The sequence below is a fragment of the Somniosus microcephalus genome, chromosome 5 (genome assembly GCF_052327205.1).
Source record: "Somniosus microcephalus isolate GS21.2 chromosome 5, FLI_Smic_1.0, whole genome shotgun sequence".
Taxonomy (NCBI): Eukaryota; Metazoa; Chordata; class Chondrichthyes; order Squaliformes; family Somniosidae; genus Somniosus; species Somniosus microcephalus.
In genome coordinates this window covers 283855232-283870170 of record NC_140991.1, presented here as the reverse complement: position 1 = coordinate 283870170, position 14939 = coordinate 283855232, and the positions used below count along the sequence as shown (strand labels likewise).

At 45.9% G+C, this 14939-nt stretch overlaps 1 protein-coding gene across 1 annotated transcript in view; it reads left to right on the top strand.

Annotated features, from left to right (window-relative positions):
* LOC147117778 (nucleotide-binding oligomerization domain-containing protein 1-like) overlaps positions 1-14939 on the top strand; it is a 45833-nt gene that overhangs the window by 18233 nt on the left and 12661 nt on the right. The window contains exons 4-9 of the mRNA XM_085989046.1: positions 263-346; positions 1939-2022; positions 2138-2221; positions 8929-9012; positions 13485-13568; positions 14224-14307. Of these exons, the coding sequence (XP_085845172.1) occupies positions 263-346; positions 1939-2022; positions 2138-2221; positions 8929-9012; positions 13485-13568; positions 14224-14307 (504 nt within the window). The remainder of the gene's footprint in view (positions 1-262; positions 347-1938; positions 2023-2137; positions 2222-8928; positions 9013-13484; positions 13569-14223; positions 14308-14939) is intronic.

The window sequence follows — 14939 nt, the reverse complement described above, 5'->3', positions numbered from 1 at the left end:
GAGTTTCGTATAATCTGCAAACTTTGAAATTATGCCCTGTATACACAGATCCAGGCCATTAATATATATCAAAAATGTATTTCTAACATGTTATTCCTCAACCAACATCACTAAAACAGTTTATCTGGTAATTTATCTCATTGTACCTTGATTTGCTGAACAAATCTGTGTTTCTGAAGTTGCAAATGAAATAGCATCTTTGCTTGGAACAATATTTATTGTTAAATTAGTCTGTTTCTAACATGCTTTTTAAATGAAACAGGTTGAGCGTGAATCAGGTCACAGATCATGGAGTCCATATCTTGGTAGAAGAACTCAAAAAGCATCAGCAGATCAGATCACTCGGGTGAGATCCTAGTATGCCTGTGTGGTATTTTCCATTAAAAAAAAAAATTGATTGTATTTCTTCTCTATCCCGTCTTTGCTTTTCTTCTTCCTAGCTCCTCAACCCCACATGTTCATGAGCAGCTGCAGAGTCCTTCACTCCTTTTGGTGGCACAACTGCTCTGTGGCTTGGGTGCAAGATACAGCACTTCTGTCTCTCGGTTGAGACGTTAAACCGAGGCCCCGTCTGCCCCCTCAGGTGGACGTAAAAGGATCCACGGCACAATTTCAAAGAAGAGCAGGGGAGCTATCCCCGGTGTTCTGGCCAATAGTTATCCCTCATCCAAATGATGACTGAAACATCTTATCTGGTCATTTATCTCATTGCTGTTTGTGGGACCTTGCTGTGTGCGAAGTGGCTGCCACGTTTCCTACATTACAACAGTGATTACACTTCAAAAAAGTACTTTTTTGGCTGTAAAGCGCTTTGGATCGTCCTGAAGCTGTGAAAGGGGCTATATAAATGCAAGTTCTTACTTTCTTACAGGCCCAGGCAGGTGGATTGCCAAGATGGGTGTGCCTTATCTACCAGTTTATGTCTCATCTATCAAATTAAGAAAAAAATGTAATTTAAACAGAAAGAGAAAGCATGCAGTGGTTCACCTGTTGATTGATGGGTGTTAATGTTGCCCTGCACTGGGATGTGAACAATAATAGGAGAAACTTGCTTGAGATGTCCGAGTTAGATTCAGGGAGGCAGGAAGTATTGATTCATTCAAAGGAAAATTAGATGGCTTTCTTTCAGAAATTAATATTTTGGGATACACTAATATGACTAATCTCAGACATGAAATATGGTAAATGTCAAATGTTTGAGAGAAACAGGTGAATTTGAACTTGGTACGGATGATGGCATATTTGGCAGAACTGGACAGATGTCAGGAAAACTCTTCCTCATCAAGGAGTAATCAGCACATGGAATGGACTGCCAAACCCAGGAATGAGGGACTTCAGTTATGTGGAGAGACTCGAAAAGTTGGGATTGTCTCCTTAGAGCGGAGAAGGTTAAGGGGAGATTTAATAAGCGTGTTCAAAATGGTGAGGGCTTTTGATAGAGTAAATAAGGAGAAACTTTTTGCACTGGCAGGAGGGTCGGTAACTGAGGGACACAGATTTAAGATAATTGGCAAAAGAACCGGAGGAGAGATGAGGAGAAATGTTTTTATGCAGCGAGTTGTTATGATCTGGAATGCACTGCCTGAAAGGGTGGTGGAAGCAGATTGAATAATAACATTCAAAAGGGAATTGGATATCTACTTGAAAGGGAAAGATTTGGAGGGCCACAGGGAAAGAGCGGGGGAGTGGGACTAATTGGATAGCATGATGGGCCAAATGGCCTCCTTCTGTGCTATAAGATTCTATGATTCAATGAAACTGCTGGAATCATTTAAGAAACAATTGGATGCTGCAATGGGGAAGGGTGACTGTAGAGTGCTTCTGGGTGGATGAACTTAGGTGGGCTGAATGGACTTCCTCACCCCTAATTACCTCACGATGTTAGTTTGACACTTGCTTTTGAATGGCTAAAGTCCAATTACGCCTGCTCCACTTCAGACTTTACAAGAATCGCATAAGTGATGTTGGTGCGAGGGATGTCGCTGAACTGATCGAAGGTTGTCCCAGTCTTGTTTGTTTGAGGTGAGTCACTTCTATTGTGTTTACAAGTTCTTGCTCCTCCCGAAAAAACATTTTTCAGACAACCGCAAAATTATTCATATTATGCCTAACCAGACACATTATTATGTTCAAACAGGATGGGAGCAAACATGATTACCCATGAAGGGGGAACTTACCTAGCTAAAGCAATCCAAAAAAGTAAAACTGTGAAAGACATCGGGTAAGTTGGATATCCGAGTACAGTGGCATGCAAGGGGCTGAAATTTATACTAACTCAAGGCTAACAAAATATTAATGCAAAATGCTGCAAAGCTACTAAATCTGACATATTGGAAGAATGTTCTATTTCCCCTGAGGAAATCCCTATTATGACAATGAATGTCTAACACAATCTTCATGTGGTAGAAATCTGTTGACAACTGTGATATATTTTACCCTATGGAGACTCTGTTAGAAGAAGTCTATGGAAGATAGGAGATTAAAACTCATAGGCCTAGAAATTCGGTTGGTTGCGCCAGCGATTAGCGCCTAAAGAGGCCAAGAATTGGGGCGTTACCCAATGTTCGGGCGGGCGCAATGAAGATAGCGACACCTCCCATATTGCGTATCCATTTAGCGCCAGCGCTAACTCTTAGCGCGCGCCCGCGTGCGCAGGCAGTTCATGACGTCATTTCAGTGTGCAACGCCTTTTTGGCGCCCCTGACCGGATATTCGGTGGCGCCCGGAACCTTTCCGCCTGGCGCTATTAGTGACAGTTGGATGGAACATTCCCAGGCCCTTCTCAGAGTCGGGGGGCGCTATTTAAAGGGGACAGCTCTAGTATAAAAGCTGCAGCCATTTGGCCTGTTCATTCTGTTCGTTGCTGGAGAGAGTTGGTGAACTACTGTTGCACACTATTTTTCGGATTTAGCCTTCGAAGACTTGGGACCTGCAGGCCTGTCCGGAGCAGTTGGAGCGCTAGACATTACTGCGTGTTGCCCGTCTGGCATAGCAATGGGAGCTGCTTTGGAGGGGAACGTCCTCATGGCCGGACACTTGTAAGGGGCACAGAGACGGTGGGAGAGAGGACCGGGATTGGCCAGAAGGAGGAGGGGCAATGGAGGTAGGCCGATCCGACGATACGCTGCAAGGGTTTTCAGGCAGCAGGTGTCATACCTTACCATGTCCGAGGAGCAGTGTCTGCGAAGGCTCAGATTCGGTAAGGAGGTTGTGACTGAGCTGTGCCACCTGCTTGCTGAGGATCTGCAGCCGCGTCTACGGTGCAGGACCTCTCTGTCGGTTGCCGTCAAAGTGACTGTTGCCCTGAACTTTTACGCAAGCGGATCCTTTCAGTCAGCCACTGGGGACATCGCGAATATAACACAATTTGCAGTGCATTGTTGCATCTGGCAAGTGACAGCTGCCCTCTATAGAAGGAGGTGTCAATTAATCACCTTCCCTGTGACCCTGGAGAAGCAGGGGGAGCGCGCGCAGGGCTTCGCGGCTATTGCAGACTTCCTCATGGTGCAGGGGGCCATTGATTGCACACACGTGGCTTTGCGGGCACCATTGCAGAATCCGGAGGAGTTCTGCAACCGCAAGGGGTTCCACTCCCTCAATGTCCAGCTGGTCTGTGACCACCACCAGATGATCATGGCAGTCAACGCACAATTCCCTGGGAGCAGCCACGATGCGTTCATCCTGCGGCAGACCTCAGTTTCTGACCTTTTTGAGGGCCCGGTTCACCCACGAGGCTGGCTTCTGGGCGACAAGGGCTATCCTCTCTGCCCATGGCTCATGACCCCACTCCGTTTGCCCGCCACCCCGGCAGAAGAGCTTTACAACAGCAGCCATCAGGCGACCAGGAACATTGTGGAGCACACTATTGGTGTGCTCAAACAGCGCATCTGCTGTCTGGACCATTCGGGGGAGCCCTGCAGTACTCGCCGGAGCAAGTGGGTCGCATCGTCGTGGTCTGCTGCATGCTCCACAACTTGGCCATTCGACGAACCCAGCCAATGCCAGCCGACCCTCAAGGTCCAGCAGAGCAGGCGGACGGGGAGGAGGAGGAGGAGGAAGAGCAGGCGGACGAGGAGGAGGAGGAGGAGCATGCGGACGAGGAGGAGGAGGAGGAAGATGGGAGGGCTCCTGAAACTGGAAGGGCCGTCTGTCAGAGGCTCATAAGGACTCGGTTCTAGGCCCCTCTGACGGAATGATGGCTGTCATTCGTCCTGCGCACTTTGGATCATACAAAGCCTATGATGGCCATCATGAGTGTAAATAGTTACGAGTACCATTGTAAATTAAAAAAAATCTTTATTGTCAAAAAAGTGCCTCCTTCCAGCATAACAACGTCATGTCAACAGAAACCATAACTAACAAAATAACAGTGAACTCTCTGGCAAAGCCGCAAAACGAAACAAACCATCACAAACAATCACAACAGGTGAGGGCGTCCTTGAATTTGGAGGAAGAAACGTCTCAGCAACTCACTCTACTGCTGGCCCCTTGATGGAGACCGACTTCTCTTTCGCGGTCGGCCCCTTCCCTCCCTGCTGCTCCTACGTAATTGAACCCCAGTGGCGGCGTCAAGGCTGGGGGACTCCTGCTGACTGTCTGGAATCGCAGAAGCCCCTGAGGGACGGCCTGGACGACCTCTGGGCTTGGATGGTGCGGAGGCTGGCTGCTTGATCTGGGCATGGCTGGAAGCAGTCTGCACTGCAGGTGGTGGCAGCTGCACTGCAGACGTTCCAGCGGTGGCATGAGCAATGGTCACATGCCGAGAGAGGACACCTGCACCATGGTCGGATGACACACTGGCTCTCTGAGGGGACCGGTTTGGCTCAGCCGCCACAATCGACTGCTCCACTGATTCCTGGCCTCGTGTGGTACTGGAAGGGCTCGGGGTGATCCTAACTGATGCAGATAGGGTGGCTGCAGTGAGAGTTCGCGTTGCCTCAATCTGGGTGTGGACGAGGCCAGCAAGTGACTGCGTGGCAGCAGTGAGGACCTGTGTGGCAGGTGCCAGTGCTTCGGAGAAGCCCTGGACAGTTCTTTCCATTGCTTCGGACAAGGCCGGAGCAGTCCGTTCCACTGCCTCGGACAAGCCCTGGACAGACCTTTCCAGGGATTGTCCGAAGCTCTGAACAGTCCTTTCCATAGCGGCCTCGAAGCCCTGGACAGTCCTCTCCATTGCTGCCCCGAAGCCCTGGACAGTCCTCTCCATTGCTGCCCCAAAGTCCAGCACACTCTTTTCCAGTGTTTCTATTGACTGAGGCATCCTCCCCACTGCAGCCATAAGCTCAGTGTGCCTGAGCCGGGCCTGGGTGCTCATTTCAGCCAGACTCCGCACCTCCTCTGCACTCTGTGCAGCAGTCATCGTTCCCTGCCTTGCCCTCCGGGGAGCCGGTGGCCGAACTTGCCTACCCCCCTCGCGTTGCTGCAGGCCGCTTGTTCCGGCAACTGGCTCCTCATCAGAGCCCCCCCCTCCCCTCCAGGGAAATACTATACCCAGTCTGCAGATGTGAAGGCTCCCCTGAGGCTGGAATGGATGGTCCGGCTTCCTCCTGATCCTCTCCTCCGGAGGCACTGGCACTGGCAGCTTCAGGGCCCGGATCCCGAGCTGGTGATGCAGCATCTGAAAGCAGGGAGATGGAAGAGTGGCTTTAGCAAAAGGACAGGTTGGCAGCAAGGCATGGCAGATTGCGGCAAGGCTCCGACATGGCTCCACAGTGAGAAAGCATGCTGGCGGGGGGACCAAGTGGAAGGAGACAGCTGTAAAAGGTGAGAACCTTACCATCGCTGTCGACAATGGGGTCGGCAGCTGCAGTGGTAACAGGACCACTCAGACGTCCTCCAAGAATCTGATGCACTCTCTCCTCGAGATCCGTGAGAGTGACCACTTGTGGAGGTCCTCCACCGGTTCGAAGCTGGTCTTTGCGATTCTTCGCCAGCTTGGACTGCAGGGGAAAGAAGGGGAAGTTATGTTACATGATGCCCTGAGTGATCATCTCATGCCCCCCATAGTGGAAGAGCCCTTACCTGATACCCTGAGTGATCATCTCATGCCCCCCATGGTGGAAGAGCCCTTAAATGATGCCCTGAGTCAAATGTGCATGTGTGTGCCCAGAAAGGGCCATGGCTGCTTGCTGACACATGGCCATTGGGGCATCGCGCACCCTGTAGCCATAAAGTCAGGTGCAGATGGAGGGATTCAGAAGTTTGAATAAACACCACTCACCCTCACGACCCGAGTGAGGTCGTTGAATTTCTTCCTGCACTGTACAGGGCTCCTGGTCACCATGCTGCTGGAGTTGACCCTCTGAGAAACATCCCTCCAAGCTCGGCGGTATTCCTTTTGATTCGGCCTCCTGCCATTGTCTGGGTACAGAACATCTCGACGGCGCTCCACTGCGACCATCAATTGCTCCAGAGCCTCATTGCTGAAGCTCTCTGTCTCACCTTCTCCATCTGGTCCAAGGTTTTTGCGCCAGAGAAGGGCCTGCGCCGATTCTGAGGCCTACAAGGCACTGAGTGTGGAAGCTGAGGCTGACTGACCCACCCCTTTAAGAGCCGGCCGGCGCCTGGAAGTCTCGTGGTTTTCGGTAATTGAGAGCACCTGCGCTGCGCCCGTCCGTGCCGATATTGGGTTGCGCCGGAAGTTTTGCGCCTTAGGAGCCCCGTGCAACGTCTGAAGTCGCGCCTCAATCACCTTTGTGGGCGATGCAACCCAATATCGTGCCAGGCGGCGATAAGTTGCGTCTGGCTATAAACTTTGCGCAGCGCCAGTTCTAACGCCTCAAGCGGGGCTATACCCAATTTCTAGGCCTTATAATTAATGATTTAAGTTGGGTACTGTGGAGACCTATCAAACTTGACAAATAGGGACCATGACTGGCTTCAATTTAAAAACAAATCGAATGTGTTCCCTTGTTGATATGCTTTGGGTGATTTTTTTTTTTCTATCTGTGGAATACTCACTAAAAAGAGAATTCTCCCCCGCCTTTTCCTGTGACTAACTCTCGTTCCTGTAGAGCAGGTCAGATAGCTGGACCTTTTGAGCTGTCAACTCGTCCATTGCTGTGAAAGCTACTCTGTGATTGAAAGAAAAGAACCTGCATTTCTATAGTACCTGTCATGACCACAGGACATCCTAAAGCGCTTCACAGCCAATGAAGTACTATTGAAGTGTAGATACTGTTGTAACGTGGGAAATGCGGCAACCAATTTGCACACAGCAAGGTCCCACAAACAGCAATGAGGTAATGACCAGATAATCTGTTTTGTTATGTTGGTTGAGGAATAAATATTGACCAGGGCACCGGGGAGAGCTCCTCTGCTCTTCTTCAAATAGTGCCATGGGATCGTCTACATCCACCTGAGGGGCAGACGGGGCCTCGGTTTAACGCCTCATCCGAAAAAAGGCACCTCTGGCAGTGTAGAATTCCCTCAATATGGCACTGGAGTGTCAGCCTAGGGTTAGGCTGACAAAAACGCTGCATCTGTGCGACAGAGCAAACCCCTGAGCTTGTTGATAGCTGCCCTCGAAATGGGATGGGATTTCCCACATTGTAGCTCAGAGTGTTAGATATAGTCCTACAGCAAATAACCAATACACAGTTACCATTCAAATTATACTCTGGACAAAGGAAAATATCTGTCCAAAGCATCTGTGTAATAATAATAGATTAATTCAGTCCTCATTGCCATCCACTAGATAACACCAGTATATTTAGTAACTGCTATTTAAAAATCTCTTCGGCATAATAGCCTACTCCACCAATTTGTTTGTCCACTTTTGTATCTCAAATCTAATATTTGCAATCCTGAAATTAACTTGGAGTCTGAATGAATTTCTACTCTCTAAATTATGTTCTAACGGTGGTGAGATGGAGCTGGTTGGTTATCTACTAGTGATACCAATGGAAAACGCTGCTCTTGCAGAATTCTTCAGATTTACACTGTCAAAGCCAGAGAGAGTGGGGAAAATTTGTTATCTTATTGATTTCCATTTCCTCTTCCCTTATTTTCTTCCTACTCACCTTTTGGACTCAACACCATCCCCTATGAGTCAGAGCATAAGCCAAAACTAGCCTCAACATTACAAAAACAAAATACAGCGGATGCTGGAAATCTGACATTACTTCCCATCAGTCAGTTTTTTTTTACTTCACAGTGCTGAATAGATTTTCCAATCGTTAATTCATCTTTTCCTTCCCTTCCCAGCCCACCAGAAGCATTCCACAGTCACAGGATGGGCCACCCAGCAGGCCCAGCTGAGGAGCAGGTTGCTGGAGAGTAGCGGACTTCTTTACATCCGTCAAGGCTAGGATCAGAAACCAAGCCTTGTAAATGAGAATCCAGCACTGCACATGCCAAATGTCAGCATGGCCTTGTGGTAGCACTCCTACCTCTGAGTCCAAAATCATGGGTTCAAGTCCCACTCCAGAGGCTTGAGCACAAAATCTAGGCTGGCACGCCAATGCAGCACTGAGGGAGTGCTGCACTGTTAGTGATACCACCTTTCAGATGAGATGCTAAACTGAGGCCCTCCCTGGTCAGGTGGATATAAATGATCCATTAACACTATTTGAAGAACAGCAAGGGAATTGTCCTGGACAATATTTATCTTCAACCAGCACCACCAACATAGTCATTTCTATCATTGCTGTGTGCAAATTGGTTGCCGCATTTAGCTACATTATAACAGTGACTACACTTCAAAAAGTAATTCATAGTCTGTGAAACACTTTGGGACATCCTTCGGATGAAAGGTGCTATATAAATGCAAGTTCTTTCACCATGAAAACCATGATCAATCCAATTGTATTAACCACCTTTATCACAGTATGTGTTTATTTTTTTGAAAATACTCATTCCTCTCTTTTACTTACAGTTTGTAAATCTCAAACAATTCGCCAAAGTAATTTAAGTTTTAATGATTGACAGGTTCTGGGGAAATCAGATAGGAGACAGAGGAGCTAAAGCCTTTGCAGAGGCATTGAAAGATCACCACAGTCTGAAGAATCTGAGGTAACGGAGTTCATTATCATGTGGCATTTGTGTGCAAAACTTCCTGAATGTTTAAAGAGGCATTTATGTGCCATGTCAGAAAGCTTAGTTCTACATCTTCACATCAGGGTACTTTTTCCACCTAAAGCGATCTATGGAAAAAAAGTAGAACCCTACCAGTCCCCTCATTACCAAAGTACCGGAAGGTTGGCTTAAAAAGAGTAAATGGAAGAAAATATATCCTCGATCAAACTCTGGTTGGAGGCACTCCTGGAGATTTGATCACGTGACATTCTGACCACATGCCGCCTGATCACATGGCGCCTGATCACATGGCATCTGATCATGTGACATTTGTTCACATGACTTCTACAAGTGTTATTGCACTTGCCTTATGAAGGTCGGGCCCCCTGTAGTTTAACTTATTTGCTCGTGGTTTCACGCCAGCAGCTGTTGTGCGACAACGTCCAAGAACCAGGAGCAGACGAAGAGGGGAAACTGAGGGCGGGGAGGGGAGAAACCCGAGGGGGCACAGTGGCATAGTGGTTAGCACTGTTGCCTCACAGCGCCAGGGACCCGGGTTCAAATCTGGCCTCGGGCGACTGTGTGGAGTTTGCACATTCTCCCTGTGTCTGCGTGGGTTTTCTCCGGGTGCTCCGGTTTCCTCCCACAGTCCAAAGATGTGCAGGTTAGGTTGATTTGGCTATGATAAATTGACCCTTAGTGTTAGGGGGTTAAATACGTGGGGTTACAGGGATAGGGTGGGATATGTGTCGGTGCAGTCTCGATGGGCCGAAATGGCCTCTATCTGCACTGTAGATTCTGTGATTCTGTGATTCTGTGACCACCCCCCCCCACCAACCGGCCAGAGTGCTGGAACCTGTGATTCTCGACTCTCGAGCCTCCTCCACGTGGTTGCGGCTCTCTGCCGGTGAAATCACTGGGTTCTGCCAGTGACATCACTGGGCGGGGGATGCACTGCAGTGGGAAATTTAAATTTCTGAATTTCCCAGGCTGCTGGAGGCAGTGCATGGAGGAGGAACACCCCGATTCCAGGAAACTCCTGGTCATTCTGGGAGGGTTGGGAATCCTATTGTATCATGATTGGCTTGCACTATTTATAACCAGAAATACTACATGGGGTGTTGCTGGGTAGTAATTACTAAGATACTGAAGGGATAATTACTAGTCCTAGCCCTTTTCGGGCGTATTCCCCAGACGTTCACCTTCAACTAAAGTTAGAGATAGCTGAATCCTATAAGACGCTTAATTGGGTCTAAAGGTCCAGACTATCTCTTCCTAAAGGAAAGGAATGACTTGAAGATGTTACCATCCTCCAGATAGCACTTTTAATAAGACTGTAACCTTTCGGATATTATGAGGGTCCGGAATACTCCCCCAGAATTCTGTAACTCCTCACCAAAGTGTGTACAGAGATTGAGTTCACGAGTTTGATACAGAAGTACTCTGTGAGACAATTCTAAAAATATATAAATTTATTAAAGAACCGACATGTAGTTAACAGCTGGTGATTTCAGTCACAACATTAACAGTTCAAAATACAAATAGCTTACAATTCTTATTCTCAGAGATCCTTATTCTCAAATCTTAACTTTGTTACATTTTTACATTTCTACTTATTTCTAATCCAGGATATCCATCAAAATCAAATAAAAGTACCTTTTGATCCCCGAGACTCAAAGAGTTAAAAACTTACAGAACCTGTCTCTGAAGAGTGGGAGAATCGCTTTGCCCCTTTCAGTGACTTCTGGCTTCCTATCTGAAAGTTCCATATTTTATACTCTTTTTGCAGTGGTATATCCTTGAAGTTTTCTGCTGATGTAAGCTAATTATCTCGTCATTTCTCTGTTGACTTTTTTTCTACTCTTACTGTCATTTCAGCTGTTAACTTGCAGACTTCTGTCTACTATGTAGGTGTTCAAAGTTTATCATAAAAAATGGTTATAACAGATGTATTTATTTGATGCCATTCTTACAAAGTTCTTCCATTCAATTCTTAAATCACTTCAGCTGGTTATAAGCAGACGTTGTCTCCTAACTGTTCCAAGTTCAATACAAACACAATGTGATTGCTTGGTGCATCTATTGATATCATATTTACAAAGTCTTCTGTTGGTATCTTTTACAACATGTAAATTAAAAACACTTCCACTAGGGTGTTCTATGCATTTCTTAGCTACTTCAATTGGTTGTATTAAGAATTATGTCTCCTGTCTTTCATTTGATGTTATATTTATGAAGGCATATGGTTCTTTAATGTTCTGAGTTTCTGTTCGAAGTATTAGTTTTTAACACTTTAAACTGGGTATAGCTATTGTGTTTTTTCCAAACGTCAGACTTCTTGGAAACTCCAACCCTTTGCTTCAATAGGGCCATTGTTTTAGTATTAACAACCAATTCCCATTTCAAAAGCTTGTATGGTGTTTACAGCTTTGTGTCAACAAACCATCTTATCTCAAAAGCCTGTATTCTGTTTACAGGCTGTGTCGTTGAGGCTTTTAGATTTTTAAACCCAGTTTTCATGTTTTAATAAAGTCAAAATTCCGTTCATAGGATGGTGTATCTCTTGGAATATGGCTATTTCCTTTACAATACTGGCTCACTCCTAAGCTCCATTGGTATTCCATGGGAAGGAAGGAAAATCATAGGGAGAGTCAACTCAGCTCTTGGGGATCTCCCTCTGTGGTTGGTTCCAAATCCACATTGGTGGAAGCCTGAAAGTAGGCTGTCCAGCCACTTCACTCCGCTGCAATGATTCATTAGAAAGAGCCAGGGAAGAAGATACAAATGCCACAAAGAAGGATTTTAACTCTGACTGCAACAAAAACCTGAAGTATTTAGTTGTGTCTCTGGATGAAGAAGATCAGTACTTCTTTTTCTTTCCCTGTCTGGTACTGCTTCAACCTCAATAAAATAAAGGGGAGATAGATGAAGTGAAATTAAATGGTCGCATTTCTTTTTCTTTATTTGTTCTGTGGATGTGGGCATTGCTGGCAAGGCTGGCATTAATTGCCCATCCCTAGTTGTCCTTGTACAAACTGCGTGACTTGCTCGGCCACTTCAGAGGGCAGTCATGTTGGTGTGGGATTGGAGTCACATATAGGCCAAACCATGTGAGGACAGCAGGTTTCCTTCCCTAAAGGACATTTTAAAGGACCAGTTGAGATTTTACAACAATCTGACTGCTTTGTGATCACTTTTGCTGGTGTTGTTTTGAAACTGAATTCAAATTCTCAAATTGCCAAGGTGGGATTTGAACTCATGTTTCCTGGGCAACTAGTCCAAAACCATAACCAATACCCTAACGCCAGAGACCCGGGTCCGAATCCGGCATCGGGTGACTGTCTGTGTGGAGTTTGCACATTCTCCCCGTGTTTGCGTGGGTTTCCTCTGGGTGCTCCGGTTTCCTCCCACAGTCCAAAGATGTGCGGGTTAGGTTGATTGGCTATGATAAATTGACCCTTAGTGTTAGGGGGATTAAATACATGGGGTTACGGGGATAGGGTGGGATATGTGTTGGTGCAGGCTCGATGGGCCGAAATGGCCTCTATCTGCACTGTGGGGTTTCTGTGATTCTGTGATACCGCATCTAATTGACTTTGTTTAGAACTAGGTCCAATTTTTATTATCTTCATCCATTAAAATAAATCATTAGCTTGCAGTCCTTTACAAAATAAATTTAAATTAATTTTTGCGTTAATACAATTGAGACAGAATAATTGTTACTTGACCAGTGGCAGTTCATAGAAAAGTAATTAGCCTCTGAAATTCTTCACATATTACAGAGGATGTCTCATTCATTCTTTACCATACTTCCATTGAATTCTCAGCAGCTGGATTCAATTGTGAACAACTTTAAGTTTATAATCGATCTTTTCAATGCTAAACTTGAGCTCACCTAATACTCTGCTGCCTGTATCCTGTTACCAAGTCCTGTTCACACATTATCCCTGTGCTTACTGACCTACAATTGCTCCTGGTCTGGCAACGCCTCAATTTTAAAATTCTCATCCTCGTTTTCAAATCCCTCCATGGCTTTCCCCCCCCCCCACCCTATCTCTGTCACCTTCTCCACCCTATAACCCTCCGAGATCTCTGTGCTCCTCCAACTTTGGCCCCTTGGGCATTCCCAATTTTGATTTCTCCACCTTCGGTTGCCTAGGCCCTAAGCTCCCTCCCTAAACCTCTCTGTCTCACTGCCTCCTTTAAGACACTCCTTAAAACCTACCTCTTTGACCCAAACGTTTGGTCACCTGTCCTAATATCTCTTTATGTGGCTTGGTGTCAAATTTTGTTTGATAACGCATCTGTGAAGCGCCTTGGGACGTTTTGCTACATTAAAGGCGCTAGATAAATACAAATTGTTGTTGTTTTTGGTTCTTTCCATTGAATTCAAAAACCTTTTAAAGTCACGGTCAGGGTCTGAATTCACTGCAAAAGTAAATCAATCACTTGTTTCCATATTTTCCCAGCCTTGCAGCAAACCAGATCTCATCAGAGGGCAGCAAGCACCTGGCCAAGGCACTCTGCAGCAACAGCTCGCTGAAGATACTCTGGTATAAACAGGCACTTACATAGCTGCTCAGCATGCTGACTGATGGTTGACTACTGAAGGCAATAATAGACATCACACTAAAAGCAATCACTCAGAGAAAAATGTACTTTTCTGTTCATTTATTCCAAAAATAATTGAGTAAAATCAAATGTTAAAAACACTTTCTTTACAAGTTTACAGGAAATTCGTTTTGAGATGTTTAAGAATATTCAGAACTTCCATAGTGTTAAATTAAGGAGACATTTATAAGAAGCGTATAAATATATATTTAATTTAAAGCATTCCTTTTACTAAGAACCCAGTCATGTTGCTGCAAAGTTAAGGACAAAGTTTAAACACATAGATTAACCTTAATCCATGTTCAATATATTAGCGGATATGTGGACTTGGAACAAAAGCTGGATTGTAACCAATGACTATCAAGTTTAAAGAAATACTTTGTATTAATAACTAACTTGTATTATTGTTTATAAGTAATGATTAATGCTCTGGATTTATAATGATTTATTACATCTTTAAAAAATGTTGATTATAAATCACCTCCGTGCCAAACTGGGTGTGGGATAGTTACGCGCCTAGGAACTGCCTTGCAGCGAGATTCCCATCAGGAACGCAGACTTTGGATTTACAGTATTGACTTATTTTCCTTCTTGCAGGTTGACACAAAACGATTTAGACGATGAAGCAGCTGAAAGCTTTGGCAAAATGCTAAGAGTTAACTCCTCGCTGGAAAAGCTTTGGTAATGCTTAATATACGCCCCCCCCCCCCCCCATGGGAGACTTACACACATTTTCACGTCACAGCACTGCTGCCAGAGGCTGAAGTTGTAGTATAAAACAGACGGTGTGCACCACTGTAAAGGAATGTCGCAAGTTTTTTTTCATGGTTGCTTGGCTCCAGAGATAAAGTGCAAAGAGCCACCAGGCTCCCATTTGGTTTTTGCTGTCTTCTCAAGTAGGTGGAGCTCTCAACCCACCCATGCAGAACAGAAATGGTGTTTCCTTATTGCTGGCCTGAAAACCCCTTCTGCACATGTTGGGGAAAGTCCGCACCGTGAGCCCAAAGGTGCAAATGCAACATTTGAGCGACTACGCATATGGAAGATTATATGCGCTCAGTTGCTTTAAGGGTGCCTTTGTGACTTTCGAATCACATGCACTGAGATAGCAGCTTTAAATATGGCACAATATCCCAAGGGACTTCACAAAGTGGGAGCGAGGGGAGCCAGATAACAAGTGAAAGTTGGGAAAAGAGTAAGGAGAGGGGACTGAAGAGATAGGCTTGAGCATTGTGCTGACTGGCAGGAATGCAAGAAATCTCTCAAAACTTAATCAGCAGTGGGAGCCTAGCCTGAAGCTGGGAGACAGGAGG